Source organism: Podarcis filfolensis (genome assembly GCF_964270895.1).
Source record: "Podarcis filfolensis genome assembly, chromosome: 9".
NCBI lineage: Eukaryota > Metazoa > Chordata > Lepidosauria > Squamata > Lacertidae > Podarcis > Podarcis filfolensis.
The window spans coordinates 71,935,923-71,954,812 of NC_139610.1; the positions used below are offsets into that span (position 1 = coordinate 71,935,923).

General features: G+C 45.6%; 1 protein-coding gene across 1 annotated transcript; it reads left to right on the plus strand.

Moving 5' to 3' along the window:
• Window positions 1-2,814: 2,814 nt before the first annotated feature.
• On the plus strand, window positions 2,815-10,444 carry LOC310742470 (oxytocin-neurophysin 1-like). Its single transcript, XM_083572009.1, has 3 exons — window positions 2,815-3,032; window positions 5,155-5,356; window positions 10,241-10,444. The coding sequence occupies exons 1-3, from the start codon at window positions 2,868-2,870 to the stop codon at window positions 10,276-10,278; spliced, it is 405 nt and encodes a 134-aa protein (XP_083428135.1). The 5' UTR covers window positions 2,815-2,867; the 3' UTR covers window positions 10,279-10,444.
• The last annotated feature ends 8,446 nt before the right edge of the window (window positions 10,445-18,890 follow it).

Sequence of the window (18,890 nt, forward strand, 5' to 3'; positions counted from 1 at the left end):
GCCACTACCTTGCAACTGGGGAGCTAAGCACTGGATATCTCATGGGGGTCAGTTGTCAGTCATCTCTCTTTTTTGTGTGTGGCAGGGAGGGCCTATGGGGATATCCAGGCACGGGTATGTTCCACTGTGAGGTACACCTCCTCTTTTCTGCTCTGTGGAACCATACAAATCTGATACGGACAAGCAATTGCTATATGCAGCAAGGAAAGAGATTCTGTACCTATTAAATTTTACTGGTTCTGCTCTGTGGAACCATACAAATCTGATACGGACAAGCAATTGCTATATGCAGCAAGGAAGGAGATTCTGTACCTATTCAATTTTACTGGTTCTGCTCTGTGGAACCATACAAATCTGATACGGACAAGCAATTGCTATACGAAGCAAGGAAAGAGATTCTGTAGCTATTAAATTTTAGTGGTTGGCATCTCTCTGTCTTGCGAGACAATGGAGTGTGCCTCTACCTTAGCAGCACTGAAATGACCTCCTTGGGGTGCAAACCTGGGCAGGATGGATAATGACCCTGCCCAGATGACAAGACCCACTCTCAGCCTTGCTGATGTGGTCCAAAGGAAAGCAGAGCAAGACGTTTGGCACCAACTTAGTTGCAGGGCTTATTCTTACATGACTGCCTGCTTGTTGATACCAATACAGTGGTACCTTGGTGTTACGGTTCCAAGGGGTTGCTCGTGAGCAAGCAGGCAAATATCTCCCTGGCTGACTGTGAAAGTAAACTTTATCTGTCCGGAGCACCACTCGCCCGTGGCTGACTCAATCGCTGGCAGAATCCGTGAGTGGGCGTTTCTTGAACTTCCTCCAACAAAGAAGCTCCTTTATGCCCCGTTTGCTCCATCCCTCTCTGCGCGAATGCCTTCTGCGCAGAGAGGGCGTGGGCAGTGGAGGACCCCTTCCCTCCTCGCTTCTCCCAGGCAAGGAGTCCTGGGACCGCCTCGCCATTTCCGACGTCTGCATCTCCTCTCCACTGGACCTGCGTTTATCCTCTTCCCCGGAAGAGGAGCTACTTCTCCCGATCCCTGGAGGCTCTCTATAATGCATCTGGCTTTTGCTCTCTCCCTCTGGCACTGATGGCAGTTCCCTGACATCCACCCCCTCCTCAGGACCCCCCTCACCCCTGGTGAGACCCTCTGATGCCTCCTCCTCTCTTTCGCTGACCGGCGATGTGGGGAATCCCCTAAAAGACCCTTCATCATCCTCCCTGGATTCAAAACCGGCCTCCCAGGCTATGATGGGGGTAATTAGCCTCCTTAACCCCCCCAGGATTGTGGGGGGGATGGCCCTTGCCTGCTGTGCCCTATACCACCCCCGAATTTGTGGGGGTGGGGGCACTAGGCACAAAGCCCTCCTGTGGGATTCCGGCACTCCTGGACACCGTCCCTGATTCGCGCCGCTAGTTGCAAGCATCTTCAAAAGAAACAATTTGGACGAGATAAATTGCACATGCTTCAAGGAAAAAGGGGAGTAAAGACTGCTGACAGAAGAGATCTCTGATAACAAGACAAGAATAAAATATGAGAAGATACGTCAAGATACGGTATGACTGAGGGGGGAGGGGGGGGAAACCTGCCTTCCTTTTTCTTATGTGATTTAACAAGAATCCCCTCCCCTAATGAGTCAGAAACTAAGGACTTAAGCTGTGGATTTAAGGCTGTGTGGAGATAAACTTTCGAACCAAAGCAATGTTTCAAGATGAAGCTGGAAAGCTAAGAGTTTTGGAATGACGCAGTTAAAAATGCCGTCGCCATTTTGGGAGGCATTGTTGGAGCTCTTGGGTCTGGGAGGAGAAAGAGAGAAATAGAGTTGTTTACATATCGTGGATCAACTTCTCGGTGGGACTTAAGAGCGACAAATGCCAAATTTATGATGGAAAGAGCGATGTTATCTAAGAAGGAGATATATGGAAACCATCTGGACTTAGTGGAGGAACGGGAAATCCACACAGGATTATTATTTTGCTTATCAGCTTAAGGAGACCAACAGAAGAGATCGTAAAGGAAAAATAGAAATTATATGAACAAGATATGATGTGGAAACACCAAGATAAGACTGGATAGAATTATGAATTTTGTTTGGACTGATTGGGACTGATTTGGACATTAATGCAGTAATAAGAAGATGATCTGAATCCCCCTTCGGATCTTGAAGTATGGGTTCCCCCAACAAAATTTAAAAATTTGGCTTTGTAAATTGGAATTTATGTGATGTGATTTAATTTGATGTGATTGGCCAGTTAATAAAAATTATTAAAAAAAAAAAACCCCGGCCTCCCATTCCCTCGGATCCCCTCCAGCTGGTTGAACCTCCCAGTCTGATTCTTCTTCTTCTGACACCTCCCCTCCCTCCTCTTCGGAGGCGGAAAAACCCACAAAGTCCGCTTTGTCGTCCGTGGGTCCAAATTCTTCCTCCCAGAATCTAGCTAATGGTTTTCAGCTAAGGTGGCTGAAAATGAGGAAGAATCAGTCCCATCTCCACCCCCCGCAATGAAGACCCAACAAGTGCATTTAAAATCCTGCTAATGTTTTGACCTGTTTACAATGATTTTGTATCTACATTATAAACATTTCCCATTCTTTTTAAAATTTCTTGTCTTCTTGATTCCTGAGCTTCCAGAAGTATGGCTGTTTTGTGGTGGCTGCACTTGTGGCAGAGGAGGAGGACGCAAAGGGAGGGAAGGAGTTGAGGGGCGGGGCCAGAGTGAGAGGGGCGGGGCCTCCACCGAGGTCATGATAGAAGTGTTGCGTTGATGCAAAGGGGAGCTACGAAGGGTATAAAGAGCCAGGTGGTCCAGGAAGGAGGCAGAAGCCAGGAGAGGAAGACAGCCTGTGAGCAAGATTTGCAAGCCCACCAGGATGCCTGAGACCTCTCTTCTAGTCTATGTCCTCTGCCTACTCACCTTGTCTTCGGCTTGCTATTTCCAGAACTGCCCTCGGGGAGGAAAGAGATCAGTCTCAGACATCCAGAATTGGCTTTGGCGAGGAAAGAGAGAAGTCATAGAACGCAAAGAATACAGACCGGTAGGAGAGAGAGAGAGGAGAGAATCTCAGTTGATGCACCTGCAAATCTCAATTGATGCGCCTGTCTCCGAAAGAGACTGCTTTTCTGCTCCTTTGCTGGTTATGGGGGAATTGTTCCAAAGGTGTCTTTGTGTCCCTAATCCCTTTTCTGCTTTGCTCTGCCTCTCAGACCTGTTTCTGCTCTACAGGGATGGAGCACTGCTCCTTATGGAAGAGAGAGAGGTGCTGCAACTGCTATAGCAAAAGAGTGAAGGAATTCTAACTCAAGGCTGCAGAGACAACCATACCTTTAAAGGACATTTAAAGCGCACCCGCCCCAAATCCTGGGAATGGCAGTCTGCCCCTCACAGAGCTACAATTCCCAGGACCCTTAACAAACTACAATTCCCAGGATTATTTAGGTGCTTTAAAGGTGTCCTAAACACACGGGTTGTGTGCTGCCGTAAATTTATATGTCTATATGAGAGGGAGATAAGACAGTAAGCATCTTAGAAAAGACTTTAATTTGTGTCTTAGATTGTCAAGAAGATGATGCACCTACATTTATTCTGGCACAATCTCAGAAAGAGGCAAAGCCTCTATTAGTAATGGTGCAGGGATCTCGAAGCACAGCTTTCAACCTTCCATGCCGGCCCATTTCTGTTGCCTGCGTTAAGTGCTGCCCTTCTCTGTACTTCTGTTCCCTAGAGAAGCTTGCAGGGCTAGCAGAGCCAAGTGTGGTTGCTTGGGGTTCAGATTTGGCCCACAGCTTGCCACTAACCCATAGGTTAGACATGTGTCAGTCTCTTTATTTATCTGTGAGCTGGACATTGTGAAACCCTCGCTCGAGGGAAGCAATGAGGTCATGCTCTGTGCACAACTCATGCACTAGAAATGTTGCAGATTAGATTTTTAAGTATTTTTCATACCAGCACTTGTACTGAAGCATTTACTCCCTTTCAACGCTCTTTTCCAAGCTGCATGGCAAATACTCTGCCTTCCTGCAAGACCATTCCTTTGCAAGGGCCTCAATTTATGCCTCAATAATTAAATGTGAGTGCAGTGCAAGCCTAGACATAGCGACTCAAAAGTAAGCCTTACTGAGTTCAGTAGGACTTGCAACCAGGTAAGTAAGTACAGGATGGTAAAGTAAAGTAAGGGTGGGGATGCTGAGGTCCTCCAGATGTTGTTGGACTACAACTCCCAGTATCCTCTGGGGTATTTGTCCATGTTCTCTGGGGGTCTGATGTGAGCTGCATTGCAACACCAGCTAGAGAGCCGCATGTCCCCCATCCCTGACTTTAAGCTTCAGCACCTACTTAAAACACTTTTCTTTTATTTAGATGATTTTAATACTTTTTGCAAATTGCTTAAAGCTTCATTACAATCAAGCAGGATATACAATTTGTTAAAGAAATACATATTAATTTGTTGTGATCAGCTTGTTGAGCCAAACGTTCACATTTGCACTCGGTTCAAATGAAGATTCCTGGTGTGATTGGAGTAAAAAGAAAGTCCATTTCTGAACTTTGCTAAATAGAAAATAGATTCAGAGAGAGGCACATCACTCTGCCTGGAAGATGTGGTGAGAAATATAAAATATAAAATGATTAACTAATACAATGCCTGTATGAAATGGGGAGAGGGAGAGCAATGTGACCACCTTGAACTCCTTCAAGAAAAGGTAGGATATAAACGTTGTCATAATCATGATAATGTGCATTAAATTCAGTGTGTCTACCCTGAGTAACGTTAAGTGGGATGTCACCCATGGTGTTTAGACCTAGGACAATATGCATAGGACTTCAGCCTCAAATGGTTTTGAAAGGGGAAATAGAGAAATCCATCCTGGGGGACAGGTCTGTGTTAGCCAGCATGGTTGGATGAAACCTTCAGCTTCAGAGGTAATATACCTCTGAATACCAGTAGCCAAGGCAGGGACAGGGATTCCCCTGCTTGTGGGGTACCTGGCAGCACTCGGCTTGTTGCTGTGGGACAGGGAACGTTGGTCTGGATGGATTTTCGTGAGCCCTGCTGGATCAGACCAAACACCCATCTAGTTCAGCATACCTGTAGTCACGTTGCTGTAGCCAAACTCGAACTCAGCACCACCCCATTCTCTCTCTCTCTCTCTGTCTCTCAGTGCATCACCTGTGGTCCTGAAATGAAAGGAAACTGCTTTGGCCCCAGCATCTGCTGCGGAGAAGAATTTGGCTGCCTCATTGACACCGAGGAAACTCCGCGCTGCCTGGAGGAAAATGACCTGCCTGACCCCTGCACGTCCGGCTGGAAGTGGTGCGGTGAAGATGGGAGATGTGCAGTGCCGGGCACATGCTGCACTCTCGGTAAGGGTATCCGTGTACGAGAGATGAAGCTCAGCAAGAGGGGGTGCTGGAGAGAGGAAGAGGGGGAATGTGAGTCAGAAAAGTCAAGTGGAAAACCACCGCCAAGGCAAAGACACATTAACAAGTCATGACCAAGGATCATTTAGTACGACCCCTGCAATGCAGGAATCTCAACTAGATCATACAAGACAGATGACCATCCGACTTACCATTAAAAACTTCCACTGCCAAGCAGCTCTTACGCTCAGAAGGTTCAGCAGCAGAACGTTCTTCCTAATGTTTAGTCAGACTCTTCTGTCTTGTATTTGAATCTATGGCTTTGGGTCCTGGAGCAGCAGAAAAGAATCTTGCTCCGTCTTCCATGGGACAGTCCTTCAGATATTTGAAGACGGCTCATATCACCTCTCCGTCTTCTCTTCCCCAGGCTAAACATCCCAACACTCCTTCAACCATTCCTCATCAGGCTTGGGATCCAGACCCTTGGTCACCCTGTTCGCCCTCTTCTGAACACATTCCAGCTTGTCAATATCTTTCTTAAACTGTGGTGACCAGAGTTGGACACAATGATCCAGGTTGGGTCTGAGCAAGGCACAATAGTGGTACTGTTACTTCCTTGGCCCTGGATACTAGACTTCTGTTGAAGCAGCTTAGATTAGCATTCACTTTTTTTGCTGCTGCATCACAGTGTTCTCTCATGTTAAGCTTTTGGTCTCTACTAAGACCCCAAGATCCTTTTCACATGTTCTACAGTCAAGCCAGGTGTCACCCGTCCTATATTTGTGCACCTGGTTATTCCTGCCTACATGTCAAACCTTACGTTTGTCCCTACAGAAACTTGTTTTTTTAAAAAGTTTGGGCCCAGTTCTCCAATCTGTGAAGCTCATCTTCAATCCTGATTCTCTCTCTTTTTTTTATAATAAATTTTTATTGGTTTTACAACATATATTAACACACAAAAACTAATAATTCACAACATAACACATTAACGAACAAACATATAAACACGTATAATTTCATCACCTTTTTTTCTTAAACCTTATTTCAACGACTTCCCCATACCTCCCTTTTCTGCATCCCTGTTTTAAACTTTTTCAGCAACCCCTAATTTCAATCCTGATTCTCTGAGGTTTTAGCTACCCCTCCCAGTTTGGTGTCATCTACAGATTTGATGATCATCCCCTCTATGCCTTCAGCCAAGTCATGTAGAACAACAAGGGGCCCAGGACAGAACCCTGCAGCAGTCCTTTTTATTAGGATCTTCAAGCCCACATCAGTCAGAGGAATTGGCCACTCTCCAGGTGCCCGGCTTGAATCCTTGTTGATCTCCCCCGTCTCGGCTCCCGGCAAGACAAGGCCAGATCTCTATCGGCCGATTCTCCTCAAACGTGAGAAGAACACAACCACTCCTCCCCTCTTCCCTGCCATCCCCAGGGAGGGGAAAGAGACAGACAGAAATGTATTTACATGCCTTTATTTCTGTCTTTCCAGCAGTGCAGAGAAAACATGTCTGCACTCTCTCACATCAGCAGCAGAGAGAGAATAACTCCACCCATGTACTTCTGGTACAGGGTCATGTGACACTCTGAGCTAACATCCGGTGCTCAGTGCACATAATAGACTGTCCCTTGTTCCCACGGTACAGTCCCATAACATCAACATCCTGTTTGGCTTTCCAGCCATCTGGAGCACTCAGCAGCATTGCTCCTTTTTCGTAACAACCTCCCCCAAAAGAATCAATGCGTGTTGCGGCAAGCAAAGCGTGATCCAGAGAAGAAAACAAACAGTTGTTATACACATAACACTCCCCTGTTGTTTCAGTTCCACCCTTGGAACTACCCGCCACTGGTTTCCCCAGTGTACCTCTCTGGTTGTCTGGCTTCCAAGGAATGAGTGCATCTGCATTACCTTGGCTAGCAACTCTCTGTTGTGTCTTTGTCTCTGACTTAGACACAGCTCCAACCTGTCCTCGGTTGTGTACAACAGCAACACATGCAACAGCTAAGTTAGCAAACTCTTCTGAGTACCTTTTGGGTGGTTCACCCTTTGTGACTCTCTCAGACCTGCGTAAGAGGTGCTGATCCTCTCTGCTCACTGGTTCAGTCTCAGGACTCTTAGGAGAACCAGTTCCAATAGCAAACAGTGGTTCATCCTTCACCTGTGAAGGTCTATCCATTGTGTGAGACTTCCTCTCAATGACTGTGACAACTGAGCTCTCTGAGCTATCGCTGTCACTCTCAGTACCACTGTACTCTGTGAAATCATCATCATCATCTGAATCGTCCTCTGTGGGAAATGTGTGTTCTATCACTCTCTCCTGTTTAGGAGAACTCTCTAGAAATTTTGTGAGAATCACCTGACCAGATTCAGACAAAATTACTCTGTAGAGACCCTTTTCATATCCCACAAAAATGCCTCTGGCATTCTTTACTCCACCTGGAGCTTCTGTCCTCACATGAGACCCAAAAACCCTGAAATGGGCAACAGAAGGTTTTCTCTGGAACAGTTTCTCAAAAGGAGAACTTCCCAACTCTTTTGAAACCTTTCTCACCCACGCATGACAATACGACATGAGTGACTCCGCCCAGAACTCATGTGGCAGATGTGAACTAAGCAATTGCGCATTCATCCCCTTTTGCAATTCTTTGTTCACCCGTACACAGACACCCCTGTTCCACGCTTCCGCTGAAACAGCAACCTTGTGTCTTATGCCTCTCTTCTGCAGGAACCTCTGGAAATCCTGTAAAAGAAAAATCTGCTTCTCATCTGTCAAAAGACAATCAATGTTAGCATCATGCATATTCTTAACCTTGTCACAAAACTCCTGAAACCTTTCCAAGGCTTCCTGTGGCCTTTTTAACACATAAACCCAGACAAAGTTAGAAAAATGATCCACACACACAAGATAAAATCTTGCATTGCCTCTAGATGGTTCTAGAGGACCAATCACATCAGCATACACCCGCTGAAACGCTCTGTCGACCCTGGCCACCTTCTTGGCGCTCGTTTTGGTCACACCTGCAAGAGAAATCAAGTTAGACTCAGAATTACATTCCATGTGATCACTTTGCTCAAAAGTCAACAAATACAGTCCATCTTTCTCTCTGGCAGAAAGATACAACTCTCCATCTTTGAAGATCTTGCAGCTCTCAGCATCATAGGACAGTTTCAGTCCTTTCTTTGCAATCTGCGAAACACTCAGCAGATTGAACTTCAATTCAGGAACCAAGTAAACATTGTGTATAGTCAGGTTCAGACTCTTCAGATACACAGTTCCAATCCCGGTCGCTTTCAGCTTCTGACCGTTGGCTTGTTCCACAGCGAAGCTTTGCTTCTTAAACGTCGAAAAGAGCGCCTTGTGTGGGGACATATGAAAATTACAGCCCGTATCGATTATAAAAGAGTGTCCAACATCTGGCGTGGTTCCTTTCGCCATCAGGGCCTTTGCAGGTTTCACCGAAGACTTGGTATGACCTTTGCCTGCTGCCTCAGGCTTTGCTGAGCGGCCCTTCGCTCCTGTTGGCTGGCGTGGCTTCTTGCAGCTCCGCTGAAGATGCCCAGCCTGTCCACAATTGTAAACTCGGACAACGTTCAAAGCTACAGCATTCTCTCCAGTAGCAACATCAGTGGGGGAATTAGAACTCCGTTCTTCCCTCCCCCTGTCCTTGGCATCCATTTTGAATCCAAGTCTCAGCTCTTTCACTCGAGCTAGTAAAATCCAAAAGCTCTTTTGAGCTGTTTTTCTGCCTCTCTCAGGCAGGCTGCAAGCTGTCTCACTGTCCTTGCAAAGAAGTGAAGACAAAACAACTTTCGCTTTCCAGGCTCTGACTGAGCCAGCCCCAGGTGTCAGTAACTTTCCAAGCCGACTGACCGTCGTTGCTTAGCAACTGTGCATACCTCTTCGTTATCTCACCACAAAAATCCCTGGTATGCAAGCCTAGCTCTCAGAGCTGGTTTTCCAAACGCAGCTCCTGTGAACCACTTCTGCGTTCACACTTTTAGCCCGATATTCAGCATACCTTTTCGGGGCTCCGATGCTTGGAAAACACCCTCTCTCGGTGTCCAGCCGTCTGTTCAGCTTCTGGCTGCAATGCAGACGTTATCTTCTTTCCTTGGTGCAGAGGATGGCACACGATCCATCAACCTCTCACCTCTCATGCTGATTCCCATGGATCAGATAACCAGCAGCTTCTGCTTCCATATATTAGGATCTTCAAGCCCACATCAGTCAGAGGAATTGGCCACTCTCCAGGTGCCCGGCTTGAATCCTTGTTGATCTCCCCCGTCTCGGCTCCCGGCAAGACAAGGCCAGATCTCTATCGGCCGATTCTCCTCAAACGTGAGAAGAACACAACCACTCCTCCCCTCTTCCCTGCCATCCCCAGGGAGGGGAAAGAGACAGACAGAAATGTATTTACATGCCTTTATTTCTGTCTTTCCAGCAGTGCAGAGAAAACATGTCTGCACTCTCTCACATCAGCAGCAGAGAGAGAATAACTCCACCCATGTACTTCTGGTACAGGGTCATGTGACACTCTGAGCTAACATCCGGTGCTCAGTGCACAGAATAGACTGTTCCTTGTTCCCACGGTACAGTCCCATAACATCAACATCCTGTTTGGCTTTCCAGCCATCTGGAGCACTCAGCAGCATTGCTCCTTTTTCGTAACACTTTTCTCCCAGGATTGCAAGGAACCATAGGGGAGTCCTTTTGGGCCTCAGTTAGTCAAACAGCTACAAATCCACCTAACAGTTCACATCCTCTAGCCCACAGTTTACCAGCTTCACTGCAAGAATACCAGGGGAGACTTTGTGACCAGCCCAAAAGGCTTGCCAGAAGATTAAAGCACAGGAAATCTTATATTTGTTTACTCTTTTCTTCCACAGACAGCTGCACCGAAGATGCGGAATGCGTGCATCCCTGAAGTCCACGGGCAGGCAGCCTCCAAAACATCGGTTCTCCAACTTGTATTTCAGAACACCCTCAGAAAAAGAAGAATCCGAAGAATATCCTAAATAGCATAAAGAAAAAATAAAAATTTGGAGACAAAAATGTAAACACACAGCAAATAATAAAAGTCTTTTATTACATTGTGTTGCATGTTTTGTCCTGTGTCATATATGCAGGGAAACGCTTGATATTTTCAAATACATGGTGGGGATACTTTGGGCCCCTTAACGCTGGTGTTTTATTGCAGCTGTGTTCTGGACACAAATCCACACTGGTAGTGAATTTAGCCTGCTTTAGTTGGTTAGAATAATAGAGTGCAATTATTTTGCTGTAGAGGGAAGAAAGAAAACCATGATGAGAGGAAGCCAGTAATTAAAAGTTCCTTCCCCTTTCAGGGAAGACGAAGGCTCAATTCTAAGACAATTTGTATGTACCGCATTTTTTGCTCTATAGGACACACTTTTCCCCCTCCAAAAATGAAGGGGAAATGTGTGTTTGTCCTATGGAGCGAATGCAGGCTCCTTGGCTTCAGCGATAGCAACGCGAAGCCTCCGAAGCGCAGAGGGAGCGCTCCCTCCGTGCTTTGACGTGCTTTCGATGAGCACCGACCCCTCTCACTCTCCAGGCTTCAGGAGTTCCCGCCGCTCTCCAAAGGCTTGTGGATAGCAGCCTGAAGCCCGGGGAGCGCAGCGCCAACTCCCGCTGCACTCCCCGGGCTTCAGGCAGCTATCCACAAGCCTTAGGAGCGCACCCCCAGCCCCGCAAGCTCTGGGAGCGGCAGCAAGGCTGCACGCAACCTTGCCGCCGCTCCTGGACCTGTTCTGGGGGCTGGGGTCGGGGGAAGCTTGGGCTTCCCCTGCCCCAGCCCCGTGGCTAAAAACCAAGCCAAGACAGTGAGCGGGATCCATCCCTCTCACTGTCTTGGCTTCTGCCAAAGCTGTGCACAGCCTCTCCCGGCTGGAGAGGTTCTGCACGGCTAAAGAGGAAGCCAAGACAGCCAGCGGGATGGATCCTGCTCGCTGTTTTGGCTTCTTTGCTCTTTGGGGCTGGGGGGGGGAAATAAATTTTTTTCTTTATTTCCCCCCCTAAAAACTAGGTGTGCCCTATGGTCCAGTGCGCCCTATGGAGTGAAAAATACGGTAATGCTTCAGCTGCCCCATGCAATTAAGATAAAATTAGAGGCACCTTGGAAGCAGAAGCCTGCAATTAGGAAGCAACTAGAAGCAGAAGTCACAAGAAGGAAACTTCTAATTCAGATTGCAGGGGAACGCTGCTCAACAGAATTCCTTCTGAGTACAGTAAATGTAATAGAAGGAGCTTGGCTTTGGGAATGGGCATTGTCTGATAATATAGCATTCTATATAGTGTTGTACCTAGGGATGCGGGTGGCGCTGTGGTTAAACCACAGAGCCTAGGACTTGCCGATCAGAAGGTTGGCGGTTCGAATCCCCGTGACGGGGTGAGCTCCCATTGCTCTGTCCCAGCTCCTGCCAACCTAGCAGTTCGAAAGCACATCAAAGTGCAAGTAGATAAATAGGTACCACTCCGGCGGGAAGGTAAACGGCGTTTCTGTGTGCTGCTCTGGTTCCACTTTCAGATGTGTTATGTACTGAGCTGAATCCTAGAACAATAGGATCCATAATGCAGGAGCCACCCAATCCAGCTCCAGGTGGAAGTGAATCAGCGACCTGATTGGCCTACAGGAGCAGCCCGGAATTAGCCAATTACGTGGGGCCCATTGTGTAAATAATGTATATATAGCTAGACGTTTTGGGGAAAGTTTCATTCATTGCTACTATGAGCTGAACAAAGAGCATGAAATTCACACTCGACGCCGAGTATATTTCAAGATGATTGTAGAAAAACACCACAAAAGGGCCATAACTTGAAGATAACCTCCAAGCACCAGCCATCCTGACCTAGTGTCTCCTTTATTCTCTTCTGAGTCAGGAATAAAAGGTCTTGCATGATTGCCGCCCTCTCTAATGCAACTGCTTTTTCAGTAATTTCCTTAATGCAGTCTGGAAAACTGATCTTCTTCCTTACCTAACAGCTGCCTTTAAGCCAAGGTGGTTATGACCAGAACAACATAACAAATTAGCGCTTCCCTCTTGCTGGGCTTGAAGAAGAAAACCAACTTAAGGGAAAGCAGGGCTGGTGGAATGGTGTTAAAAAAGACAAGCTGGCCTTCAGATTGGACCACACTCTGCTTTTCAGACCTGCTCTTCATCCAGATTAATCGGCCATTCGGACAGAGTAGTCAGCTGCAAAAGAAGGCAGGACTTTGCACCTTAGTATTTAGTACTATTAAAGATGCAGGAGTCTTGTCATTGCCCTATACTTAGGACCAATGAGAAATACCTAGTGCCCTTGTTCTGTTAGTGCAATGATTTATGTGCACGATAGAAATACCACCCTCCCTTTCTCCACCTCTGCCCACCCCCTGCGCTTACCCCAGACCTGCCCTGGAGGAAGCCCAGAACAGATTTAACAGAGCATGGGATACAAAACCAGAGGTGCCACAGTCTCAAATTATGCTTCATTTGGAGATCTCGTTTTGGTTGTGGCAAAAGCTCAAACCCTCCAAGTGCCCCTATTTTCCAGGGATAGTCCTGGATTTATGGAAGCCATCACGGTTTCTGATTTGATCCCAGAATGTCGCACTTTTCCTTAGGACGTCCCTGTTTTCATCGGAGAAATGTTGGAGGGTATGGGTATTGGCGACCCCCCAAGCCAAGGAGATAAGTAACTCCACAACCTTTAGAAGGCGTCTGACGGCAGCCCTTGATAGTGTAGGAGTGCAAATATCCAGAGATGTAGTGATCAGGTGGGATTGCTATGAGGAATTATAACAAATATAGAGTAAGCCATCTGTGTCAGCAATGAAAGCATTGCGTTGACTGGGTTTAAACTATTTTGATATGATTTTTGATCAATCTACACCTCTGCATCTCTGGCCCTTTTGACTCTACTGCCCATTTCTCTCTCCTCACGTCACGTACACAGCAGTACACAGCAGTTGCTTCGCCAGGCAGGCGTCCTGTGCCATAAAGATAGTAGGCAAGTTACTTTGATGTAGTTTTCTTATATATAATCTTAAGATGTTAATCTTGGAGCCAGGAAACAGATCTCACATGAAGGTGGTAGTGATCTGGTCTTTCTGGCCATCCTTCTTATCATGTTTATTTCTCACCTCTGGGGTTGCCAGATGCACCCCTTTGTAGTTCTCAAGTTATTTACTTTTTTTTTAAAGAAATATTTATTGAAGTTTTACAAAAACATAAATACAAGAACACATAATAAAGGAAAAAAGAAAAATAAAGATACAACATATAAAAGCACAGAAAAAATAAGAAAAATTAAAAACAATTCCATTTTTCATAGCTTAAAACTCATTTGCTTGTTTCTTTGACCTCCTCACACCTCCCCTTCTTGTATTCCCATTTAAATAATCAAATCAGCAAATCCTTACCCTCTTTCATTTATCTTAACTCTATATCTTAACATTTTATAACTCTGTATTTTCATCCATTATCAATTCATTTTTGCATATTCTTATTAACTTTGTTGCTAATACCACTTATTTCCAATCCAACATCATTTTAATTATGTTTTTACCTATTTATAACCCTTTTTTCATATTCTCTTAAAGCATTACAGCTGGAAACCACTTAATTTCTATCCAACATCATTCTAACATTCATTAATTTTACAATATTTCTGTAGATAGTCTTTAAATTTCTTCCAATCTTCTTCCACCGGCTCTTCTCCCTGGTCTCGGATTCTGCCAGTCATTTCTGCCAGTTCTCAAGTTATTTACTACCCCTTTGTAGTTCTCAATTTATTTACCCCAAAATATATGCATGCTAATTAGTGTTGTAGTGTAACTTTTTCCCCACGTGGGGTTTGATGAAATGCTCAAAGGAAATATGATTGGTTCTTATGAGCACTGTGTAAAAGATCCTTTTGCTAATAAAATGGCCTGGTGAGGGGTGTGGTGTATGCACTTTTCTCCGAGAGCTTTGCTGGTCAAAGCCTCGTGTCCTTTACTTTGCGAATGCAACAGATAGGGAAGATTTTTAAAATTGTTTAATGTTTTATTATGCTTTTATATACGTTGGAAGCCACCCAGAGTGGGCAGGGTATAAATAATAACATTTATTATTATTATTATTATTATTATTATTATTATTATTATTGACGTCCCTATTTTCATTGGGGAAATGTTGGAGGCTGTGAAATCTGTCCACAATACATTCTCTGTTCCTCCTCCCCAAAGACCTGCAATACAATCACTGCCCTTCAGAGTTGCTGTATTAATAGGTGAATTTGGTAAAGGTAAAGGTAAAGGGACCCTGACCATTAGATCCAGTCATGACCAACTCTGGAGTTGCGGCGCTCATCTCGCTTTACTGGCCGAGGGAGCCAGCGTACAGCTTCCGGGTCATGTGGTGAAATATACTCGGAGTCGAGAGTGGATTTCATGCTCTTTATTCAGCTCATAGTGGTGAGGAGGAATGAAAGTTCCCCCAAAATATTTGCTTTATATACATTATTTACACAATGGGCTGCACGTGATTGGCTATTTCTGGGATTCTCCTGTAGGCCAATCAGGTTGTGGGTTCACTTCCACCTGGAGCTGGATTGGGTGGCTCCTGTGGACCAATCATGCTGCTGCATTGTTATAGGACCAGTCACACTGCTGCGTTCCGAATCCTATTGTTCTAGGACCAATCAGACTGCTGCATTTTGGGTTTTTTTATATAATAATTTTTATTAAGTTTTCCATTTTAACAACCTAGTCAAATCACATTAAATATTCCAAATTGTACAAATACATATCATAAAGTCCAAATATTTTGCCAAATTATAATTTTTTTGTTGGGGGTTCCCATGCTTCAAGTTCAGTGGGGTCCAATCATCTCATGTTTCTACTGCCTTGAGTGTCCAATAGTTCTTTCTTTAAATCTTCTTGTTGTAATCCTTCTTTCTTTCATAGCCTCTGAGTTGTTTCCACAGGCGAGCTGAAGTGAGCAATAATATACTTCTGTATGAACTTTGTATGACTCTCCTTTTTTTTTTTGCAGCTGGTAAGTCTTTTGTTTGCAGTATGTCCTCACACGCTGGTGTTTATGCTGAATCCATCCAAAGGTCCTTCTCGGGTGGCAGACGCCATCTTTTCTCAGTTCCGATGAAATAAAATCTAGGCGTTTGCTCACTAATTTTCTCAGACAGGTTGCACCAAACATTAGTCTTTCCAGAGGAGGTTTGCCAAATCTTGAAATACAGATATAATATCAAAGTAAGAGCTTGCCTCCCCCTATGACTATCAATCTCTGCAACTCACTCTGTCTCATAATGGTGGATCCCGATTAACTAGTGCGTCACAGGAGAGCCTTTTATCTTCTTCCAAATATTTCAAAGAACAAAGGCTTTAGTTAATATTATTATTTCCACACAGTTTATATTTTCCGATCTCACTTGTTATAAGTAATGTAGACGGTTCTTCGGGGGGGGGAGGGTTGTTAAGTAGTATCGTAGTAGGAAAAGAAAAAGTTTTACCCCCCCTTTCTGTTCCATTTCAACATACCAGCATAGATGTTATTCTTTGATGTTCTCTTTCTTCCACTCCATCACTCTTGGCACCTCAGTGGCTGGCTTAATTAGCAGATTAAATACCCTTTCTTCACTCGAAGCATGTCCATAATTCTTATATCCAATATTTTATCTTAAGAAATGGAACTTGGAGCGCTCACAGAGACAGCATCCAGGAGATCTGAGCTCCCTCAAGGGCTTTCCATCCAATGTCCCCACCCCCTCCTTCTTTACGAACTTGGGGGTGGTTTGTGGGCAGCCGCAGATGAGACTGCATCTTCCACCAGGAAGAATTTGGGAGGCTGATTACTCCCATCTCAGCCTCTAAATTACTTCGTGTGAGCTGAAGAGATGGTATTGTCGGCCATCTTCCGTGGCGCCCCTAGCGGAGCCCCCCAGACTGCTGCATTTTGGATCCTATTCAACTCAGTACATAACATGTGACCAGCATGACTAAGCTGCTTCTGGTGAACCAAACAAAGCAGCTGTTTACCTTCCCGCTGGAGTGGTACCTATTTATCTACTTGCACTTTGACGTGCTTTCGAACTGCTAGGTTGGCAGGAGCAGGAACCGAGCAACGGGAGCTCACCACGTTGCGGGGATTCGAACCGCCAACCTTCTGATTGGCAAGTCCTAGGCTCTGTGGTTTAACCCACAGCACCACCCTAGCAATAATACAGTAACATGCAACCCACCACTAAATTTGATGCTGTTGTTGTTGTTGCTGTTTATTGTCTTAAACATATATATACTTGAGAGACCGGCTTATCCCTTAAACACCCAGCAGAAGGCCGTGGTCCACAGGGCAGTTTCTCCTGCAAGTTCCCAAGATCTCAGAGCCCCTCTCCGGAGTAACTCAGACCAGGGCTTTTAGTGTGGCTGCCCCTATTCTGTGGAATAGCAGTCCTGTCATGATAGGACAGACAGCTGCCAGCTGCCCTTTCTGGAAACAGCCAAATGCATTTTTGTTCTGACAGGCTTTCCTGGCTGGCTAAATGGATTTTTACCAAGAGTGTCAACTTGTCAGGGTTTCAGTCTTGTTTCAAATGCATTTGTTGCTTTTTTGCGTCTTTAACTGTTTTTAATTACCGTATTTTTCGCTCTATAACACGCACCCGACCATAACACGCACATAGTTTTTAGAGGAGGAAAACAAGAAAAAAAATATTCTAAACGAAACAGTGGATGTATGATTTTTGTGGTTCATGCTGTGGCCACAGACATGTGATCTGACGGTGAGTTTGGAGTAGCCCAATGCAAAAATTCTGAGGATCCATGTGGATCCATGCTTTGTAACCACGTTTTAGGTGGGGAGGGAAGGAAAAGCACTCAAGGGACAAGGAGCACGCGTGGGGTGTGTGGAGAAGGATGCTGCTAATAATGCAGGCGAGGGGTTTAAGGGGAGAAGGAACACGCGTGGGGTGGGTGGAGAAGGATGCTGCTAATAATGCAGAAGAGGAGTATAAGAGGAGAAGGCTCCTCTCCTCTCCCACTTTGCTCCTTTGAAGCAAGCAGGCTCTGCTTCTCTCACACCTCCCCGGCTTAGCGAGCTGAAAAACTTTGCTGCTATTTAGCGAGCTGAATGGGGAGGAGAGAGGGACAGAGAGCATGGTTGCTTTAAAGGAGCCAACCGGACAGGAGCCGCTTACACTTGTGTAAGCGGCTCCTCTCCTCTCCCGCTTTGCTCCTTTAAAGCAAGCAGGCTCTCTGTCCCTCTCTCCTCCCCACTCAGCGGCTCTTCTCCTGCTTTGCTGTTTCAAAGCGAGCCACGGAGGAGGGAAGGAAGGGGAACCATGGATCCTCTGCTCACGACTACAGTAGATACCCCCGCCATCTGTAGGCATTTGCTCCATAACGCACACAGACATTTCCCCTTACTTTCTAGGAGGAAAAAAGTGAGTGTTATGGTGCAAAAATTACAGTATCTTCGGTGCACATCGCCTTGAGGAGGCAGCTTAGAAGGTGATTGATAAATCAGTTATGATTAGAATAAGAATGTATTGAGAGATGTTAGTTTTAGTATGGCAGTGGATGGGGCAGCAACCTCACAGGCGGTGATGATCTCTCTTATGGGAGCAAAGCCTTCATCAAATTAATCACATTAGGAGGGCATTGGCTCATTTGCACAGGATCTCTTGGCTCATTTGCACTGTGTTGTGCTATGAGCTGCTGTGCTCTGCCTCCCTTCTCCTTCCCTTGTCTGCTCCTGTCTAGCTTAAAGGCTGGAGACGCGGGATAGCTTTTTCCAGAGTTAAAGTTCACTGAACAGGGAGAAAAGCTGAATGATTTATGGTGTGTACTTTGATTCCACTTCTGCCTTAGTTGGGTGAACATACACAGTGGTACCCCAGTTTTCAAATGTCTCAGTTGACGAACATTTCGGTTTTCAAACACCGTAAACCTGGAAGTAAATGCTTTGGTTTTCAAACATGCCTTGGAAGTCGAAAATGCCATGCAGCCTCTGTATTGAGTTTTCCAAATTGAGTTTTTTGTTTTCGAACTTTTCGGAAATCAAAACGGTCCTCCAGAAGAGATTACGTTCGAAAACCGAGGTATCACTGTACAGTGGTACCTCGGGTTAAAAACACCTCAGGTTACAAATGCTTCGGGTTACAAACTCTGCTAACCCAGAAGTAGTACCTCGGGTTACGAAGTTTGCCCCAGGATGAGACTGGAAATCGCACAGCAGTGGTGCGGTGGCGGCAGCAGTCCCCATTAGCGAAAGCGCGCCTCAGGTTAAGAACGGTTTTGGGTTAAGAATGGACCTACGGAACGAATTCACATTAGTTCAGATCTGCTTAAGTAGAAGAGACAATGAGACCACATACAAAAAAAAATATTTGCACTGGTTTGTCATCACTCTGCTTGAGAGAAAGTGGATGTCTGGAGGAATCAGGGCTTGCTGAATGCAGCCTCTCATAGAATCATAGAATCTTAAGAGTTGGAGGGACCCCATAGGTCATCTAATCTCAGCTAAAGCATCCATGACA

Bases quoted from the DNA above. Each gene is read 5' to 3' on its own strand.
- LOC310742470 (XM_083572009.1), top strand. From the start codon at position 2,868: ATGCCTGAGACCTCTCTTCTAGTCTATGTCCTCTGCCTACTCACCTTG. The intron at 3,033-5,154 runs GTAGGAGAGAGA...TCTGTCTCTCAG, and splicing joins AACGCAAAGAATACAGACCG to TGCATCACCTGTGGTCCTGA. The intron at 5,357-10,240 runs GTAAGGGTATCC...TTTCTTCCACAG, and splicing joins GGGCACATGCTGCACTCTCG to ACAGCTGCACCGAAGATGCG.